This window comes from Calonectris borealis, chromosome 23, assembly GCF_964195595.1.
Source record: "Calonectris borealis chromosome 23, bCalBor7.hap1.2, whole genome shotgun sequence".
Taxonomy (NCBI): Eukaryota; Metazoa; Chordata; class Aves; order Procellariiformes; family Procellariidae; genus Calonectris; species Calonectris borealis.
In genome coordinates this window covers 9,282,204-9,297,816 of record NC_134334.1, presented here as the reverse complement: position 1 = coordinate 9,297,816, position 15,613 = coordinate 9,282,204, and the positions used below count along the sequence as shown (strand labels likewise).

General features: G+C 60.6%; 2 protein-coding genes across 4 annotated transcripts in view; both read left to right on the top strand.

Moving 5' to 3' along the window:
* Positions 1–9,161, top strand: part of FHAD1 (forkhead associated phosphopeptide binding domain 1) — a 25,345-nt gene extending 16,184 nt beyond the window's left edge. The window contains exons 19-28 of the mRNA XM_075172628.1: positions 411–492; positions 905–1,020; positions 1,873–2,032; positions 2,365–2,473; positions 3,850–3,985; positions 4,885–5,012; positions 5,396–5,485; positions 6,288–6,508; positions 7,487–7,652; positions 8,773–9,161. Coding sequence (XP_075028729.1) covers positions 411–492; positions 905–1,020; positions 1,873–2,032; positions 2,365–2,473; positions 3,850–3,985; positions 4,885–5,012; positions 5,396–5,485; positions 6,288–6,508; positions 7,487–7,652; positions 8,773–8,856 — 1,292 coding nt within the window. The 3' untranslated portion in view covers positions 8,857–9,161. The remainder of the gene's footprint in view (positions 1–410; positions 493–904; positions 1,021–1,872; positions 2,033–2,364; positions 2,474–3,849; positions 3,986–4,884; positions 5,013–5,395; positions 5,486–6,287; positions 6,509–7,486; positions 7,653–8,772) is intronic.
* On the top strand, positions 8,814–15,613 carry EFHD2 (EF-hand domain family member D2). Of its 3 annotated transcripts, none has more exons than XM_075172630.1 (4): positions 8,814–8,879; positions 13,903–14,050; positions 14,203–14,337; positions 14,511–15,613. In XM_075172630.1, exons 2-4 carry the CDS (start codon positions 13,937–13,939, stop codon positions 14,643–14,645), a joined length of 384 nt encoding a protein of 127 aa, XP_075028731.1. In that variant the 5' UTR covers positions 8,814–8,879; positions 13,903–13,936; the 3' UTR covers positions 14,646–15,613. The 3 variants fall into 3 exon arrangements, with proteins under 3 accessions (XP_075028731.1, XP_075028730.1, XP_075028732.1); XM_075172629.1 differs by lacking the exon at positions 8,814–8,879 and adding an exon at positions 10,509–10,719; XM_075172631.1 differs by lacking the exon at positions 8,814–8,879 and adding an exon at positions 12,928–13,174.

Sequence of the window (15,613 nt, the reverse complement as noted above, 5' to 3'; positions counted from 1 at the left end):
AGATGTTGGTTTGAGGTTTGCCTGCATGCAGGAGGAGCTCCATGAGTCCTGGAAGAAGCCACGGGGAGTTGCCACAGGGAGTTGCACCATATTGTTCTGTGGCTTTGGGGACTGTTGGTAGTGCACCACGGTCATAGACAGGGCTTTCCCACTGGAGAAGGGCTCTTTGCCCTCTAAAGACTGGAGCACTTTGGGCTGCACCCAGGCATAAGTGATCCTAAGCAAGGAAGGATGTAAGGAACTGGCTAAACACTGTTGGAACTGGGCCCTAAGGGACACGGGTTTCCAAAAAAGATGGTCCTCAGTCTTCAAAACTGTTGTGAAGGAAAGGATATCTGTAGCAGAAGTGAGCAGGCCAAACGTGAACGCATTACAAAGAAGTAATCGGCCTTTGTTATTGTGTCCGGTAGGGTTTCGGGGTGATGCCCGCAAGTCAACATCGGGAGCTTGGCTGGAGGTTTCTCCTGCCGCAGAGTCCCACGGCTGTCTGAGGTAAGCAGCACGTGCTGATGGTGGTCTTGTTCAGAGGGGCTTGGAGAAGAGCAGTTATCGCTAGGAGAGCTTAAGGAAGACTAAGGTGCTGACTGCAACTTGTCCTGACATCTTTTTTGTCTGTGATGGTGAGAAGAGTCCTTTTGCTAGGCTGAGATGGTCTTAAGTGCATATAGTGTCAAAGTGATGCCGAACAGCGTGCGAGTGATCTGCTGTCCCGTCCGGGTGGCTCCAGGTAAGAGAGAGTGAGCTGGCAAGTCCAGTGCCACAGGCATGAACCTAGGGGACGGAAAGGCAGTTTAAAAAGTAGTATGTGTGTATTAATCATGAGATGCAGCTCAGGAAGGCGCGCACAGGCTCCCTGAAAGGAGTCTTTCAAATGCACTGTGAGATTTGCAATTGTCTTTCTCAGGAAATTCAGGGAGGAGCTGGCAGCGGCGCAGAGCGTGCTCCTGTCCAAGGAGGCCATCATCGCTGGACTAACCAAAGAGCTCAGGGAAACCAGAGCCAGGATGTCAGACCTGAGAGGTAGGTGAAGCCTACTGCCAGGTTTCCATCTTCCCGTCCCTCTTCCGAGCAGTAACAAGGGCAGGTACTAGTGGGCACAGGCAGATAATGGGAAATAGATGTCACCATCCTAAAGCAAGGCTGTTGTCCTGCTCGGGGCAAAGCAGGTGGTCCGTTCCCTTTGGGTAGGTGAATTCCTCCCTGTCCTTGGCTAAGCGATAGCAGTGATGGTGAGTGAGGGTAACCAGACGGGGATCGGGTGGACAAAACTGAGGCCATCTTTCTCAAAGTCCCACTGGTGGGCTTCTTTGAGCCTAAGGTACCCCAAGCCAGTAGACTGGGAGAGCCTTGCCTGGGATTCCTCAGTGGGCATGGTTGTGCTTTGGGGAGGCTTCATGGGAGTTCCCAGCAGAGCGGGCAGAGATGAGCCTGACCCTCGAAACTAAGGGGTGCGCACGGCTTGCTCTCGCTGCCTGTGACGGTGCCATGTAAAAGTAGGGACAGTGCCTACAAGGAAGGTAAGAAGAGAGAAGTCTGCAAGTCGGGGCATGCTTGCGATCCCATTCTTCTCCAATCAGAAGGAAATTTGCCGTAGCAAGTGCTATGCAAAGCAAATGCCTACACAAAGAGATTGGCCTTGCACTGTGATTTAGGAAAGCAAGGTCTGTCGGCACGGCCCAGGATCCGAGGGCTGCTATCGGGGGCAGGGCACGGGTCTGCGGGGACAAGGTCCATTACTGCTGACAGCCCTCGCGATGGTGCGTTGGGAAAAGGGGACACATCCGTGAACGTTGTTTCCCTGAGAACTGCAGATGCCCCAGGGCTGAGTGAGGAGAAACCCACGAAGAAACCACGGAGCTGTTGTGTTCCTAGGGGAGCTGAGTGAGGAGCAGAAGGTGGAACTGGAGCAGAACCTGAGCCGGGTGAAATGCCAAGAGCGGGAACTGAACCTGCTCAGAGAGAAGCTATCCCAGATGTCCAGCCTTGTGGAGAAGAAGGATCGAGCCCTGAAAGCAGCAGCTGAAGAGTTAAGGTACACGCCGCTGTGACCTGAGGCTTTGCAAAAGCTGCTCTGTAGATTCCCAGCAGCTGATGGCATTTGGGTATCTCCCTGGGAGCAGAAATTTAAAAGCATCAGAACTGAGCTCGGCAATGTTGTCTCTATGGAAGTGCCATGCAAACTGAAATGGGGGTTTAGTGGAGCTCATGCCAGCGAGCATCTAAGTCAGTCACTTGTAACTAAGTGAATGTTCGCACCCACGCCGTGGTAGTCATCGGCGGGTGCCCAGGGTGCTGCTCTCCACAAGCTGTTGGGCGACCTTCATCTGTCACGGTGTCCCACAACAGTCTTGTCTCTTGGCACAGGCAAGCCCAAGCCGACTGTCAGGCGCTGAAGGATGCCTCCCGAGAAACGAGGGCAAAGCCGGAGGATGCTCCTGGGATGCCAGTGCAGGCGGGTGAAGCGTCTGAGAGGGTAAGTCTGCACAGAGGCTGCCGAGGTCTGGGTTTGCTGAGGGTATCGGTCACGCACACGGTGTTTCTCAGCATCGTGGTGAAACCTGGCTATGCCCAGCCAAGCCTTGGGTCTGCTCAGAGCTGGAGGCAGGACCGCAGGAGCGCCGGCCGCTCTTTCCCTAGCCAAGGGCTGCCTGTGCTGCCTGCGAGCCGCGGTAGCCATGCTGGCAGTGCTCCTGCGCAGGCATTGCTGCCGGCTAATGAGCTGATGTTTGTGCAGCACTTTGGAACTGTGAAGTGTTGTGTGTGCTAATGGCTGCGATAATTGCCAATTAGAGGGAGGGGATAGCAGTGTACCGAAAGATCTGCCAGCGTTCCCTGCTTTTCCCAACCTTGCTCAGTCGTAGATGCTGGCTTTATTGGCGACACAGAAGCAGTTACAGAATTGAACGTGCAGGAGTAGGGGTAGCTTGTTGCACAGGACAGGAATAAATGCTCCTTGTCCTCCTGGGCTGAATTCCTATTGATTTCCCCGGTGCTAGAAATGGGAAGAACTCAAAGGTGTTTGCAGCAGCAGATGGAGGGGCTGTAGAAATGGTACATCCTGTACCGCAAGAGTGGCAGACAGCGTGCCAGCGAGGAAGGCTGGATGTGTGGGGGCCAAGCGGTGACTCACAGCCAGATGATGAGCGGGAGGTATCGCCTGTCCTGTTCTGCACGTAGCGATGGGGAGGGGAAGCGCAGAGCGCTGGAGGCGCAACCCAGCCAAAGCCGCAGTTCGGGAGCAAACTGCGTCTCGCCGAGCAGCGCCGCAGGGCGACGGCGGCCAGACCCGAGCGGGCAGTTTGCAGCCAACGTTAGCTGCGTGCAGGGTCTGATGATGGGCCTGCCTCATCCCAGATTTTTGGATGTTCATCTTAATGCAGCAAGCTGGATGGGGGCTGGAATAGGGAAATGTGTGTGTCTGTGTGCACGGGTGTCGTTTAAAAGAGACTAATGCATGCGCTCATGTATAAACGCAGGCCACAAAGTGTGTTGGTATTTGTGCATAGAAAAAATGCTCCACGGTAGCGCAAAGTGCAAGAGAAAAAGGCTGACATGGCACTTCAGAGCCGCGCACTGTCCCTCTCCCAGCATTCCGGAGCATCTGCAGGGCTTATGTCCTGACCGGAGCATGGCTGGCGCAGCGGAGCGTGAAAGGGGTCTCTGACGCTGCTCTTCCACCCCACAAATCCACAGAGAGGGTGTAGGGTGAGCTGCTCCATAGGCTTTGCTCTTGGCACGTGCCAAGTGACCAGCACCTTTCAGCAAGGCTGTGTTTAAGCTAGGTTTAAGCTGAGCTCGCGTTGACCCAGATGCGGGCTGGGCAAGAACCAGCTGGGTGGCTTCTTCCAGGAGCCGGCGTTGGACTTGGCTGACCTCGGCGCGAAATGCCGAGGCCTCAGGCATGAGGAAACGATCCAGCGCCAAAAAGAAGGCTTGGCCGAGCTCCGGGAGAGAATAAAGATGCTGGAGAAGAGACAGCCCTCAGGTAAGCGTGCCTGTCACTAAAAAGGGAAGATGCGTCCATTTGCCTTTGGCAGACCCCGGGGTCTGCGCCGGTGGAGCACGTAACGCCAGGGAAGGCGCAACAGGCTGTGCCAGGGGCTCAGGCTCTTCACTCGTGATGGGCTCGGGCTTTTCCCTTGCAAAGTCAGCTCTTGCGTGCACACGTTAATCCGCGCAGGTGATAGGAAAACATCTCTGAAGAACCCGCAGCGCAGCTACAGGCTTTAGAAAGGCACTCGGTGTCATTCCCAGGCGTGAAGTGTTGGTAAGCCTATACATGGGAGGAGGTGGCACTGCAGGAGTCAGCAAAGAGGGGCAGCTGGCGAAGGGTTTTGCAGCGGTAGGTGCTGGGCAGTCAGAGCCAGAAGGGAGCAGGCGCCCGGCTCTGTGCACGATCACTCCCGCGCTCGGGTGCTGCTCTCCTCAAGGCAAGAGAGAGCAGCTGTCACCCACAGGAACCGAGCCTCGGGTGTTGTGGTCTTGCAAAGCCTTGCAAGTACTGTACGCTGTGAGAATCTTCTGCTTGCCCTAACTCGTTCTCTTTCAGTCCCTTTCCGTCGTGTATATCCCTGTATCGAGAGCGGCGTGGAAAAGCAGTGCCGTCTCTGTTAGAAGCTACAAGCAGAGTAGCAGTTTGTGGTGCAATCTCTGCATTGCCATCAGAAAAATAGGTTTGCATCCTACTTACGTAGAGAGAGCAATGCCCAAACGCTCAGATAGTGATGTCTGCAGGGAAGGCTGGTGCAGGCTTTACTCCATAGCCTGCGCATCTCCATGCACGGTCTCCGTAAGGGGAAACTTAGAAGCCTCAAAGGGGCTGAAGTATGAAGCCACAGCATGTCATACGGAGAGTGGAACGACTCGGTGGGTGTTTGCCTCCAGCTGTTGTCAAGATGGGTTCGGAGCCGCTGGTGGTCCTGACGAAAGACTTACCAGAGAAAATAGTCGAGAAAACAGGTCTTGAGAAGGAAGCTGCACCCGTGCTGGGAACAAAACTGAAGGCCGGTGAGGTAAGAAGGCAGTTTGTGGTTCACAGTGTTTGTGGATTCCTTGGAAAAGTATTCCCTGGAATAGGGAGAATTAGGCTTTCAGATATAAAAACTGAAATGCCAGAGGGAGAGGGAGGGAGGTGTAAAATCTGGCAGCGTGCAAGACGCGGCCTAGTGGAAGGCATTGCTTGCAGAGGGTACCGCGGCTGCTGCAAGGAGCTGTATATTGCCCAGCGCCCTTGGTGCGGCGCTGCTCGGGGCTGCCGCAGGCTGAGCGGGGCGGGAGGCTTTGGACCGCGGCGTTGCCAGGGCGGTTTTCCCATGCAGCGGAAGGGAGGCTCGAGGCAGCTCAACCCAAAGCCAGGTGATCTGTGGGCTCCGCTGGTCTTTCCCTGTCTGCGCAGGTTCCCGGCCATGTTCCTAATGGGGGCTCGCACGGGGCCACTGATGGGGCAGCGAGCTCGGAGATGGTGACCGACCTCGGCGAGAAGATGGTATGTCAGCGACAGACCTGTTAAAATGGTACCCAGCGCTCATTAGAGGGTAGATCGTTTTCAAATGCATTGCAGAAGTAAGCGATTGGCATCAGGGCTCCGCAGGAATGTGGTCAAGGATGAACTGTATAGTGCAGGACCCCGGGCACGCCAGGCACCTGCCGGGACGCCTCAGCACCCCAGAACACGCAATGGCACATCCTTCTCCCCTTCCCACCTCGGGTCTTTGGGGGTGTTCCCTTGGGCAGTCGGGGCTGATCCTCAAGGAGAGGTAGGGTTGGTGAGGACAGAGACCTTCACCAACTTAGACGCCTGCTAAATGATGCGAGGGGCTGCGGAGTGACGGAGGTGTCTGTTGGTAGCTCAGTGGGTGGCTTGTGAAAGTGGGTCTCTTCCCTCCGAAAAAGGCAGAAAAATGTCCAGCAGGGAAAATGGGTCACCTTGAAAAAGGGAAAATCCAACCCCAAGGAGTGTGTGACTGGAAATGGAACGCCAGGTGTGAAAGGGGCTGGCCCTGGAGCTGGGACATGTGGTGGGTCACCTCTCCGAGTGCCTCCAAGCCTGCAGCCCAAAGGCACGGATGAACCGCAGCCGGCCGTATTTTTAAGAGCGCTCGGAAAAGCTCACCCAGGGAAAGCACGTGTGGAAATGAAACAAAGGGGAAGGCATGCAGCAGTTTCCTTGTGACATTTTCATCTCCCTCAGTAGAGCAGAATGAAAGCAGATGGCTGAGCGGTGTGATGTTACGTGGCAGAGGAATTGGCAGGCCTAGTAAATAATGCATTCCCTTTTCTTCCTACAGTACCTTGATGTAATTGGTGCTTTGGGAAGCCTGATGAAGGTGAAGGAGCTGGCAGGAATGCAGTCTCTGAAGCACCTTCCTCAGGAGGAGAGGGAAAAAGTGGGACTGCAGAGACGGAAGAACCTGGAGCTGCTGTACGATAAGATCAGGAACCTCAAGAGTCGCCTGGAAAGAAAAGAAGAAATGCTGAAAGATTACGAGGCCAGCGTGGAGAAGCTCAGGTACCGAAAGGCAAGGTGGCTGCTACCGGCCACGGGCCAGAGTCAGACCGAGTCCTGGGATGCAAAATGCTGAGGAACTCGGGGAAAGGAGCCGCTTGCCAGGTTGTGCTTCTGCCTGGGACCGGTCATGTTGTGGCCACAGTATAAAAATTAAGTGTTAGGAGAGAAAGGTCCCCTCAGTTCTCTGCAATGGTGCCTTGCAGGGCCCTACGCAGTTAAGCAGTGTCAGGGGAAACCTTGGCAGACTCCCTAGTCCGGGGTGGCCGGACCCTGTGACAGCAGTGGCATCGGCTGGGGCGGAGGGACGGTGTCAGCAGGACCAAGGCAGGCGTGGGAGCCGATGGGAAGGGCTGTCCAGACTGAAGGTGATGCTCCCATTCCACGAGCTGCCACACGAGGTTATGGGTTAGGGAGCAGGAGGAACCCATGGGCGTGCTTGTGCAAGCCCCGCTGCTGCTCGCTGCACAAATGCAGAAGCCTTTTTGCCCGCAGCACCAGAAAAAGCGGTGTAGAAAGATATTTCTGGGCTGGTGTAAATATGCTGCCGGATTTAACATAGGCAAGAGGTTTGGTAGCAATCTCCAAGCCAGCGGTGCTGACACAGCCACCCAGAGTCTCTCTCCAGGCTCGTACGCCAAACAGGGGGGATCACAGCCATCGCCACGTATGGGGTGGGGTGGGTGTGAGGTGGGGGAAGCCTCGAAGAGGCGGCATCTTGGTCTCAGCAAAGGCAGGAGGAGAGGGGCTTTCCCATGGTGTAAGGAATCACAGCAGCGAAAACGCTTGCTAAAACATGTGCAGGTCCTTGCAAAGTGGTGGCCGCTCTGATGTCCTTTAGTGTCACCCCGTGGTGTGGGGGGTCCTAGGAGGACACAAGCACGGTGGTGGTGTTGCTCAAAAGCCGTCTCTCCTGGGCAGAGCCCAGCTGGGGGTCAAGGGGTCAATGCGGGTGACAGCCCCCCCTCCTGTTTTGCACAGGCTGAACCAAGCATCTCTGCAAAGGTGCCAGGAGGAGATGTCCAAACTAGAAGATGAAGCCTACAGGGAGGCAGAAGAGAAGGCTCTGCTGAAAGAGGCTCTGGAGAGGACGCAGCTCCAGCTGAGCCAGGAGAAGAGGCTGCTGCGAGCGGCCAAACTGCACAAGGTGAGAACACGGGAGCAGGTGAGCAAAGCCCATAAGGACACCGGGAGCCCCAGGAGCCAAATGTCCCCATGCCCGAGCGTTCAAAGGCAGGTCACGGTGGTCAGCAGGCACCTCCGCGTTCAATGAGGTGCTTCAAGCTGTGTCTGCTCCCACGATGGAGGAAGGCACAAGGGATGCACGGCACAGCCTGAACGCTCAGCTGCTGGCAAGATGCCCGAGGCAAGTCCTGTGAGTAGAAGGAAGGTGACTCCCGGTGTTATCCAGAGTCTTGCAGAGGACAGGATGAAGGAGCCTCCAGGCTGTGCCCGTTCTCCAGAAGGCAGAGTTGGGAAGGCAGGATGCCCTCCAGTCACTTGTTTGCACGCGATAGAGGCAAGGCAAAGAGGGCAAGCGAGCGAGCTGTCCGCTGCTGCAGAAAACATCTCCCCTCGCGGGTGCAGACGCATGATTTTGCTCTCTCTGAGATGACCGCTCAGGGGCGTTTGGTAAATGAAGAGCAGGGCTGGCGGTGAGAGACCCCCGGGGCACCAGCGGGCTGAAAGTTGTGAGAGCGTTGTTGGCTCTGGGGATGCATCTCTTGCGTGGGGCACCTCCGTGGTGTGCTCGCTGCAGCTGGAAAGGCAAAGGAGCCCAGTGTGGAGTCTTGGCAGAAGCTGAGAGCACCGCGTAATGCGCTTATGTAGCTTTTGTGATCAGCTAGGAACATGTGGTAGGTCTGGCACAGTTTTCTGGCCGTTGAGTACTGTGGGTGGCTGTGCCCTTCTGCAGCGGCAGCGGGACAGACACCAGGCAAAGAGCTGGGAGCTCCGTGCAATACCCAACTCCTGCACTTTATGCAACAGCCGGCTCTGTCTGTCAGGGAGCTGGGATTTTGCAGTCTGTCTGACTGTCCCAAGAGGCTGGGCGTCCCGGGGCCCTGCTGCTCAGCTGGGCTCAGCTGCACGGCAGCATCCCCCCTGCCAAAATTGGAGGGTGATGCGTGTGTAGGCATCTGTACCGATGGGTTTGGGCCATGCAGGGCGAGGGAGAAGGGAAGGTCACGCATGTCCCGCAGGCGGTGTGAAGGCCACACCGAGCTCTCGTGGGTGAACGTGGTGTGTGATGTCTCTGTGTTTTGCAGCCTGGAGCCAAGAAGCCTTTCTGCTCAGGAAAGCTGAAGCCCAAAGAGCGCATGGCAGAAGCTGTCAAGACAGGAAGCATGTAGGAGAGGCACCATGTGGGCCTTTGGTAGGCGAAGGTCCACGTGGGAACGGGTCGCACTGTGGACTCTGTAACGTTGGATGTGGTACGAGGTGCGGGTGGGTTTTGAGGAGCCCCTGTTGGTATCCCCTAGCTCCGGGGTGTGCTGTATGGTGTGTAGGACCTTATTTTCCCACAGTACATGTCCCATACTGCATGGTAGGGTTTATGGCAATAGAAAAGGTTGTGTGAATACAGCCCAGTGTTTACGTGTGTGTGTGTATATATATATATATATATGTGTGCGTGAATACAGCCCAGTGTGTATAGTATATGTGTGAAGTCAATTGCATGGGGTCTGTCCCGTCCCTGCTCAAGTGGCCTCGAGCACGTGAAGCCTGCACGGCTTGAATTGTACCTTGCACTTGCAACTCCTGTGTCCTCCAGTCCCCGTGGTGTGACGGGGGAGTTGGAGCGTAAGGCGCGAGGCAGTATGGAAACATAGCACCCCAGGAACACTGGGGTGCGGCGCCGACCAGAGCCACGGTGAGCTGCCACGTAGTAATAGAAAGGAAAGAAGAGGAGCTGCGTCAGCCACGCTGGCATGTTACAGCAGCAGCGGGAGAACAAGCCCGAGGAGACGAGAGCAAAGTGCCGGTCGGTTGGGATGGGGCAATGATGCGGGCTCGCTCACCCGCCTGCTGTTGCCATCAAATGCAGTCCTGCTGCCACTGTTTCCGTTAGCAAGGGTGAGAGCAGACCCTGGTTTCTGGGGAGCAGCAGCATTTTGGGGAGGGAGTCTCTGTGGGGAACGGGCAACTCGAGCCCCTGCAGCCGCTCTGCCTTTGCATTGCAGAGCAGTCTCTGCCGAGTCCTCTGCAGATCTTTTCAGCTGAGGATAATTTGGATGTGAGCAAAACCTCAGGGGATTTTTGGTTTGTTTTTTAACAGGAGAAAAAGGTCTAAAAGCAGCACAGAGGGGCTGCAGATTGCTCATGCAGGAACCTGATGCAGGAACCAGACGTGCTGTCAGGCAGAGCCTCCCCGGGGCTGCCGGGCACCCAGGGGCGCGCAGTGGCCGATGCCTAATTTCTGGTGCGGACTGTGTGGTGAGCGGCTGAGCCGCAGGGCTCTGGTTATCGGCATGGCCTATTTTTCCCCCTAGATGGGCTGTGGGCTTCCATCTGGGTGCTGGCCTGGGGCAAGGCATGACCTTATTTTGGGGCAAGGCATGACCTTGTACGCCTGCGTCAGTTGAACATTGTGCTGTGACCCTGTCCCTCCATGCTGCGGGCGTCTTCTGCGGGTTCATCTGGTGGTTTCGGGCCGGGCTACGTGCTGTTTGTCCTCTCGATCCATCCGTCAAACCCCCGATAGCGAACGGATGGAGCTGGAAGGAGTGCGGGTGCCCGTAGGTGCACCGGGGGCTGCAGAGGCCACTCGCCCTCCCTTGATCCTAAGGAATCGCACCCGCATCCCTGGGAGATCCCACCGGCGGACGGGACCACCGCAGAGCGCGGCACCCGCCGGCGAGGGGCCGAGGGAGGGCGGCGGCAGCCGGAGCCCCCCGCCGGGGTGGGCGCAGCGGGGGGCCGGGGCAGCCCACGCGGGGGGCCACAGCCCGGCCCCCGGGGCCGCCCCCGCCGGCGGGGCGGAGCGGGGCGGAGCGGCGCGGCCATCCGGGCACCATGGCGGCGGCGGCGGCGGCGGAGGAGCTGGCGGGGCGGCGGGGCCGGGGACCGGAGCCGGGGCCGGGGCCGGGCAGCCCGGCGGGGCGGGCGGGGGCCGAGGGCTCGCCCGGGGGCGGCCGCCGCGTCTTCAGCCCCGCCGGGGAGTTCCGCGAGTTCTCCCGGCGGCAGCTCCGCGACATGGAGCGGCTCTTCCGACAGTGAGTGCGACGGGGGTGGGGGGACGGGGACGGGGCCCCCCGGGTGGCATCACCGGTCCCGGCCGGGGGACCCCCGGCGGGCGGGTGGCCGCTCCCGGCAGGAGAGGTGACCCCGCGCCCCCCGCCCTCTGCTTGCAGGAGGGACCCCGGCTCCTTGCGGGAGGGACCCGCAGAACCCCCAGCCCCTTGCAGGAGGGACCCCCTGGCTCCTTGCAGGAGGGTCCCCCCCACCCCAGCCCTTTGCGGGAGGGATGGCTGGGACACCCCCCACTCCTTGCCGGAGGGATCCCAGGGGCTTCCCCGCTCTCCAGCACCTTGCAGGAGGGATGCCAGGGACACCTTCCCCGCAGCTCCTTGCAGGAGAGACCCCTGCACACCCCCAAGTCCTTGCCGAAGGGACCCCTTGTCCCCCATCTCCTGGGAGGAGGGACCCTGGCATCTTGTGCTGAGGCTGGGGAAGGGGGGGCTGGAGATCCTGCGAGAGGGACCCCTGCGTAGCCTCTGCCGCAGTGCCGAAGGGCCCCCACTTCTCTGCCAGCAGTGCAGCCCCCAGGGCTGCGGTGGCAAGGCCAGCGTGGGCAGGCGGCGTGTCCCCAGCATCCCTGGCCCTGCTGCGTGCCACCAAGCACGGAGGAGCGTGACTCCACGAGTTCAGCCCCCGGCCCGGCGAGGGGGGGAAGCTGGCAGTGAGCATCGAGCCCTGGAAATTTCCAGGGGGAGACAGAAATCGGAGTGGCTCCGACCACGGTCACGCCAGGATGCGCGTGAGTAGCCAGGGGCGAGTGGGACGGCCCAGAGCATCCCTGCAGAGCCCACAGCGTGTTGGGCGCTTTGTGCAGGCAGCGTGGAGGCAGCGCGGCTCCGGGGAGCCTGGAGGTGGCACAGGCGAAGGCATGGCTGCGGCGTGCTGCTGCCCCTCGCCCTGGCCAGCACCGGGGGGAGTGGGAATCCGTGTAAGCGTGCTGTGTGGTCTTGCTTGGGTATGGCCAAGTGCTGGAGAAAGCAAAGGGGATGGAGGCAGCGAGCCCTGAAGCACAAGGCTGGGGGGCTGTTTGGGGTGCAGGCATGCCTTCCCGGCGCCCCTGGCAGTGCGAGGAGCCCCCCTGTTCCCCACTTCTTCCCAGATTGCTGTCACCCCATCACGTGGACAGGGCAGCGAGATGCACAGGTTGCTGCTAGCAGTCTCTTGGACTGCAGCAGAAGGGAGCCCGCCGTGGGGGGGACCATGCTTGGGGTCCCTGGGGGAGGAACCACAGCTGGAGCGGCCGCTCCTGGCACCAGTGGTGATGAGTGGCCGTGGGCGCGGGTGCTCCGGCCGCGGTGCAGCTGGCGGTGCGGAGGTGGGGGGAAGCGGCGCATGGTGGGAGTCTGGCCAGCGCTGCACAGACGAGGGAGCCGGGCGCGCGAAGCAGACGTGTTTGCTCTGACAGCTGCAGCGTCTCGCTGCAGCGAAAGGAGCAGCGCCGGGGCTGCGCACCCCCCGGCGAGGCGGCCTGCAGGGACTTGGGAGCCCGGGGGGTGTCCCAAGGAAAGGATGCCGTCGAGCCAAGCCCTGTCACGCTGCCCTTGCCACTGCTGCTGTCCTCATGATGTGGTGATCCGGCTGTACAGGGTAAAGTGACGCGTGGAAGGGTTTTTGCTCTCTACAGGGGAGACATTGCCCTTTGGAAGCTTCCCTGGGGGAAAGCAAAGCATCCCTGAAAATCAGAGAGGAGAGGAGTGAGAGCAAGGAAGCGCCCTGCAGTTGGAGGATGGCATGCACAGGACCAGGCAGTAGGGCCACGCTAGTAAACGTGCCCCTTGCGGAGAAACTCTCGGTGTGATGCTCCGAGAGGGGTCTCAGAGGCAGAAAGCGCTTGGGGTCTGCTCCCCCAACCTGGCTCCTGGGGTGACGGCGGCAGCAGGCAGAGGTGAGCGGGGCTGGTGTGGGGCCAGCCCTGTTTCAGGGCCCCCGGCAGCGTGGGAGAGCAGGAAGGCGCTGCTTGCGACACGGACAGAGCAGACCACGGCAGAGAAGGTACAAATGAGTCATGGAGCTGCAGCGCGGCGAGCGTGGTGCTCTGCGTGGCTGCTGCAGTGCCTGTAGGCCCAGAAAAGACAAGCCACAAAAGAAAAAAAGCCTGATCTCAAGGCTTGCAGCCGGGTAGCTGCTCGCCTGCTTCTGCATTGCCCCAGGACGAGCTGCAGGGCCTTCTTGCGCCCGCAGTCATGGCTGGGAAGGGCGGTGGGGCGAGGCGACAGCAGCGAGCCTTGCATGGGCACCGCGGGGAGAGCAGCTGCCTGTGCTGTGGAGCCGTACGAAGCGTGGAGCCGTACGAAGCGTGGAGCCACGCTGGCTCCCCAGCGAGAGCCCGCTGTGCCGTGCCGAAAGGCTCCGGGGCAGAGGACGGTGTGCCACCGGCACAGCCCACGGCGCAGCGGGCAGCAGACAGGGCGAGCTGCCGGCTCCGTGCAGGTGGGACAGTTGGTGGGAGGCCGGATGGGACGGTGGCGTGGTCGCAGGCGGGGGTTTCCCTGCTGGGGTCCGTAAGCAGGCTCGGTCAACGGAGATGCGCCCGGATCTCCCGGCATCTGGCCAGGGCTGGAGCGTGGGCGCCGAGGGGCTCTGGGCAGGCGGGGGCGGTCACCTGGAGGTGTCCTAGGGAGGGAGGAGGAGGTGGTAGCACCGGGTGGGCTCGTGGTCCCCACAGTCAGGGGGGCAGGGGCTGCCAGGAGCGCCTGCACGGTGCCAAACCCCTGGGAGCCGGGCAAGCTGCTGACTCCGCCGAGAGGAAGGTGGGTTGTGACCAAGGGGTGCTGGGGGAGCGGTGCCTGCTGGGCTCAGCGCCCGTTGTCCCTGTAGCAGCCGAGGGGAGTGTGCGCTCAGGCTCCTGGCCCAGGGAGCCAGCGTAGGTTTGGCAGCATCCCGGGGGCTTCTCCTGCCAAGTGCTGCGCGGAAGCAGAAACGATCCCGGATGATGCTCCGGGGGCTGTTAGCGGTTCACCAGCAGCTTTCTGTGGTCTGGCAAGCCGCCCAAGACCGCTGGTGCCTGGGTCCTTGCTGTTCCCTCCTCACTCCCCGGCCGGCGTAGGCACCGGGTGCGGGGTGCACGCAGAGGTGCCAGCAGTGGGGGGCCGGTGCCGGGGGTGGCGTGCGCTCCGTGCCCCATGGCGATTTGACAGCACCGTGCCTCCATCCCACAGGTATGACGCAGGGAAAGATGGCTTCATTGACCTGATGGAGCTGAAGCTGATGATGGAGAAGCTGGGGGCACCGCAGACACACCTGGGCCTGAAGAACATGATCAAGGAAGTGGACGAAGACCTGGACAGCAAGCTCAGCTTTCGGGAGGTGGGGGGCCGGGGGGCCTCCACGCTGGCAGGGAGGTGTCCCCGGCTGCTGCTCGGCTCAGTGCTGGGCTGGGGTGGTGGTAAGAAGGTGCGGGGAGAGTTGTGGCGGCTTTGACGTCTCGGGGGAGCTGACGCCAATGTGTCCCCTCGCAGTTCCTGCTGATTTTCCGCAAGGCCGCGGCGGGCGAGCTGCAGGAGGACAGCGGGCTGCATGCTCTGGCCCGGCTCTCCGAGATCGACGTCTCCACGGAGGGAGTAAAAGGTGCCAAGAGCTTCTTCGAGGCCAAGGTGAGGCAAGTGCCGGGGCCCGGGAGGTCCTGACGCGGGACGGTGAGGCACGAGGGTGGTTTGGTGCCGGCTCTCCGGGGACCACGGGTGGGCAGGAGGTGGGGACGTTGGGGTGGGCAGCAGGGCTTGGTGGGAGCCTTGGGGCACCCAGCCAGGCGTGGCACTGCCCGCAGGTGCAAGCCATCCATGATGCCAGCCGCTTCGAGGAGGAGATCAAGGCGGAGCAGGAGGAGAAGAAGAAGCAGGCGGAGGAGCTGAAGCAGAGGAAGGCGGCGTTCAAGGAGCTGCAGTCCACCTTCAAGCAGTGATGGGGCGCTGGCATGTGGCCGGGCAGGACTGGTCTGCGGTGCCCGGGCCGGGAATGCTGTGCGTGCCATTGGCGACCAGGCCAGGAGCGATGCCCGAGCTGTGTGCCGCCCGTGACTCCCCAAAGGCCGGGCCGCCAGCGGGCTCCTGGCCCGGGCTCAGCACAGCACCCGCCTTGCTGGCAGAGCCTGGTCAGCCCCGGCTCCCCTCTCCTCGCTGTGGTGTCTGTAGCTGTTGTTCGTGCCCCCCTGCGTCCCCAGCGTGCCCCCCTGCCGAGCTGCTCCTTCCCCGAGGGGCAGTGCCTGCAGCAGCACCCTGTCCCCTGCCCGCTGCCGTGCCAGGGGTTGCTGCTGCCGAGGCGCAGGGGAGCCGTGCCCGGGACGCCTGTCCTCCGGGGAGCGTCTGTCCCCGGCTGTCGTGTGTTGTGCATGCGCTGTCAGGTTTGCGGGATGGGGGCTTGCCGGGCGGGTGTCGCGGCGGCCGTGCCAGCTCGGTGCCTATCAGCATTGCCACATGCGGCTGTCTCACCGCTGCGCGCCGTGACGCCTGTGCCGAAAGCCGGGCGTGCTGCGGGTGAGCGTGGCGAGGGGCAGGTGCCGGCGGCGGGGCTCTGTGTCTGTGTGTGTGTGCGCGCGGTGCTCGGGGGTGGGAGCCCCCCCCACTGGCATGCAGCGCCCGAGGGTCCGAGCGGCGCTGCACCCGCCTGCCTGTGTCTCTATTTTGGTAAAAGACGTATGGAAAGGCAGCTGCTGGCTCGCGAAGCTGTGTTATGGTTTTTCGTGTTGTGTTCAGCCCAGCAGGGCGAGTGTTGTAGCCACAAGCGGTTCCTGTCGGTCGATTGAGGCTCCCATGTTTGGGGGTGGCTGTAAAGAGGCGCGTCTGTCCCGCAGGGTCCCCCGTGCAGCGGCATCGGGGCGGGGTGTGTTTCGTTTTTTTATTTTAATCCCAAATAAATATTATATTTCGTAAA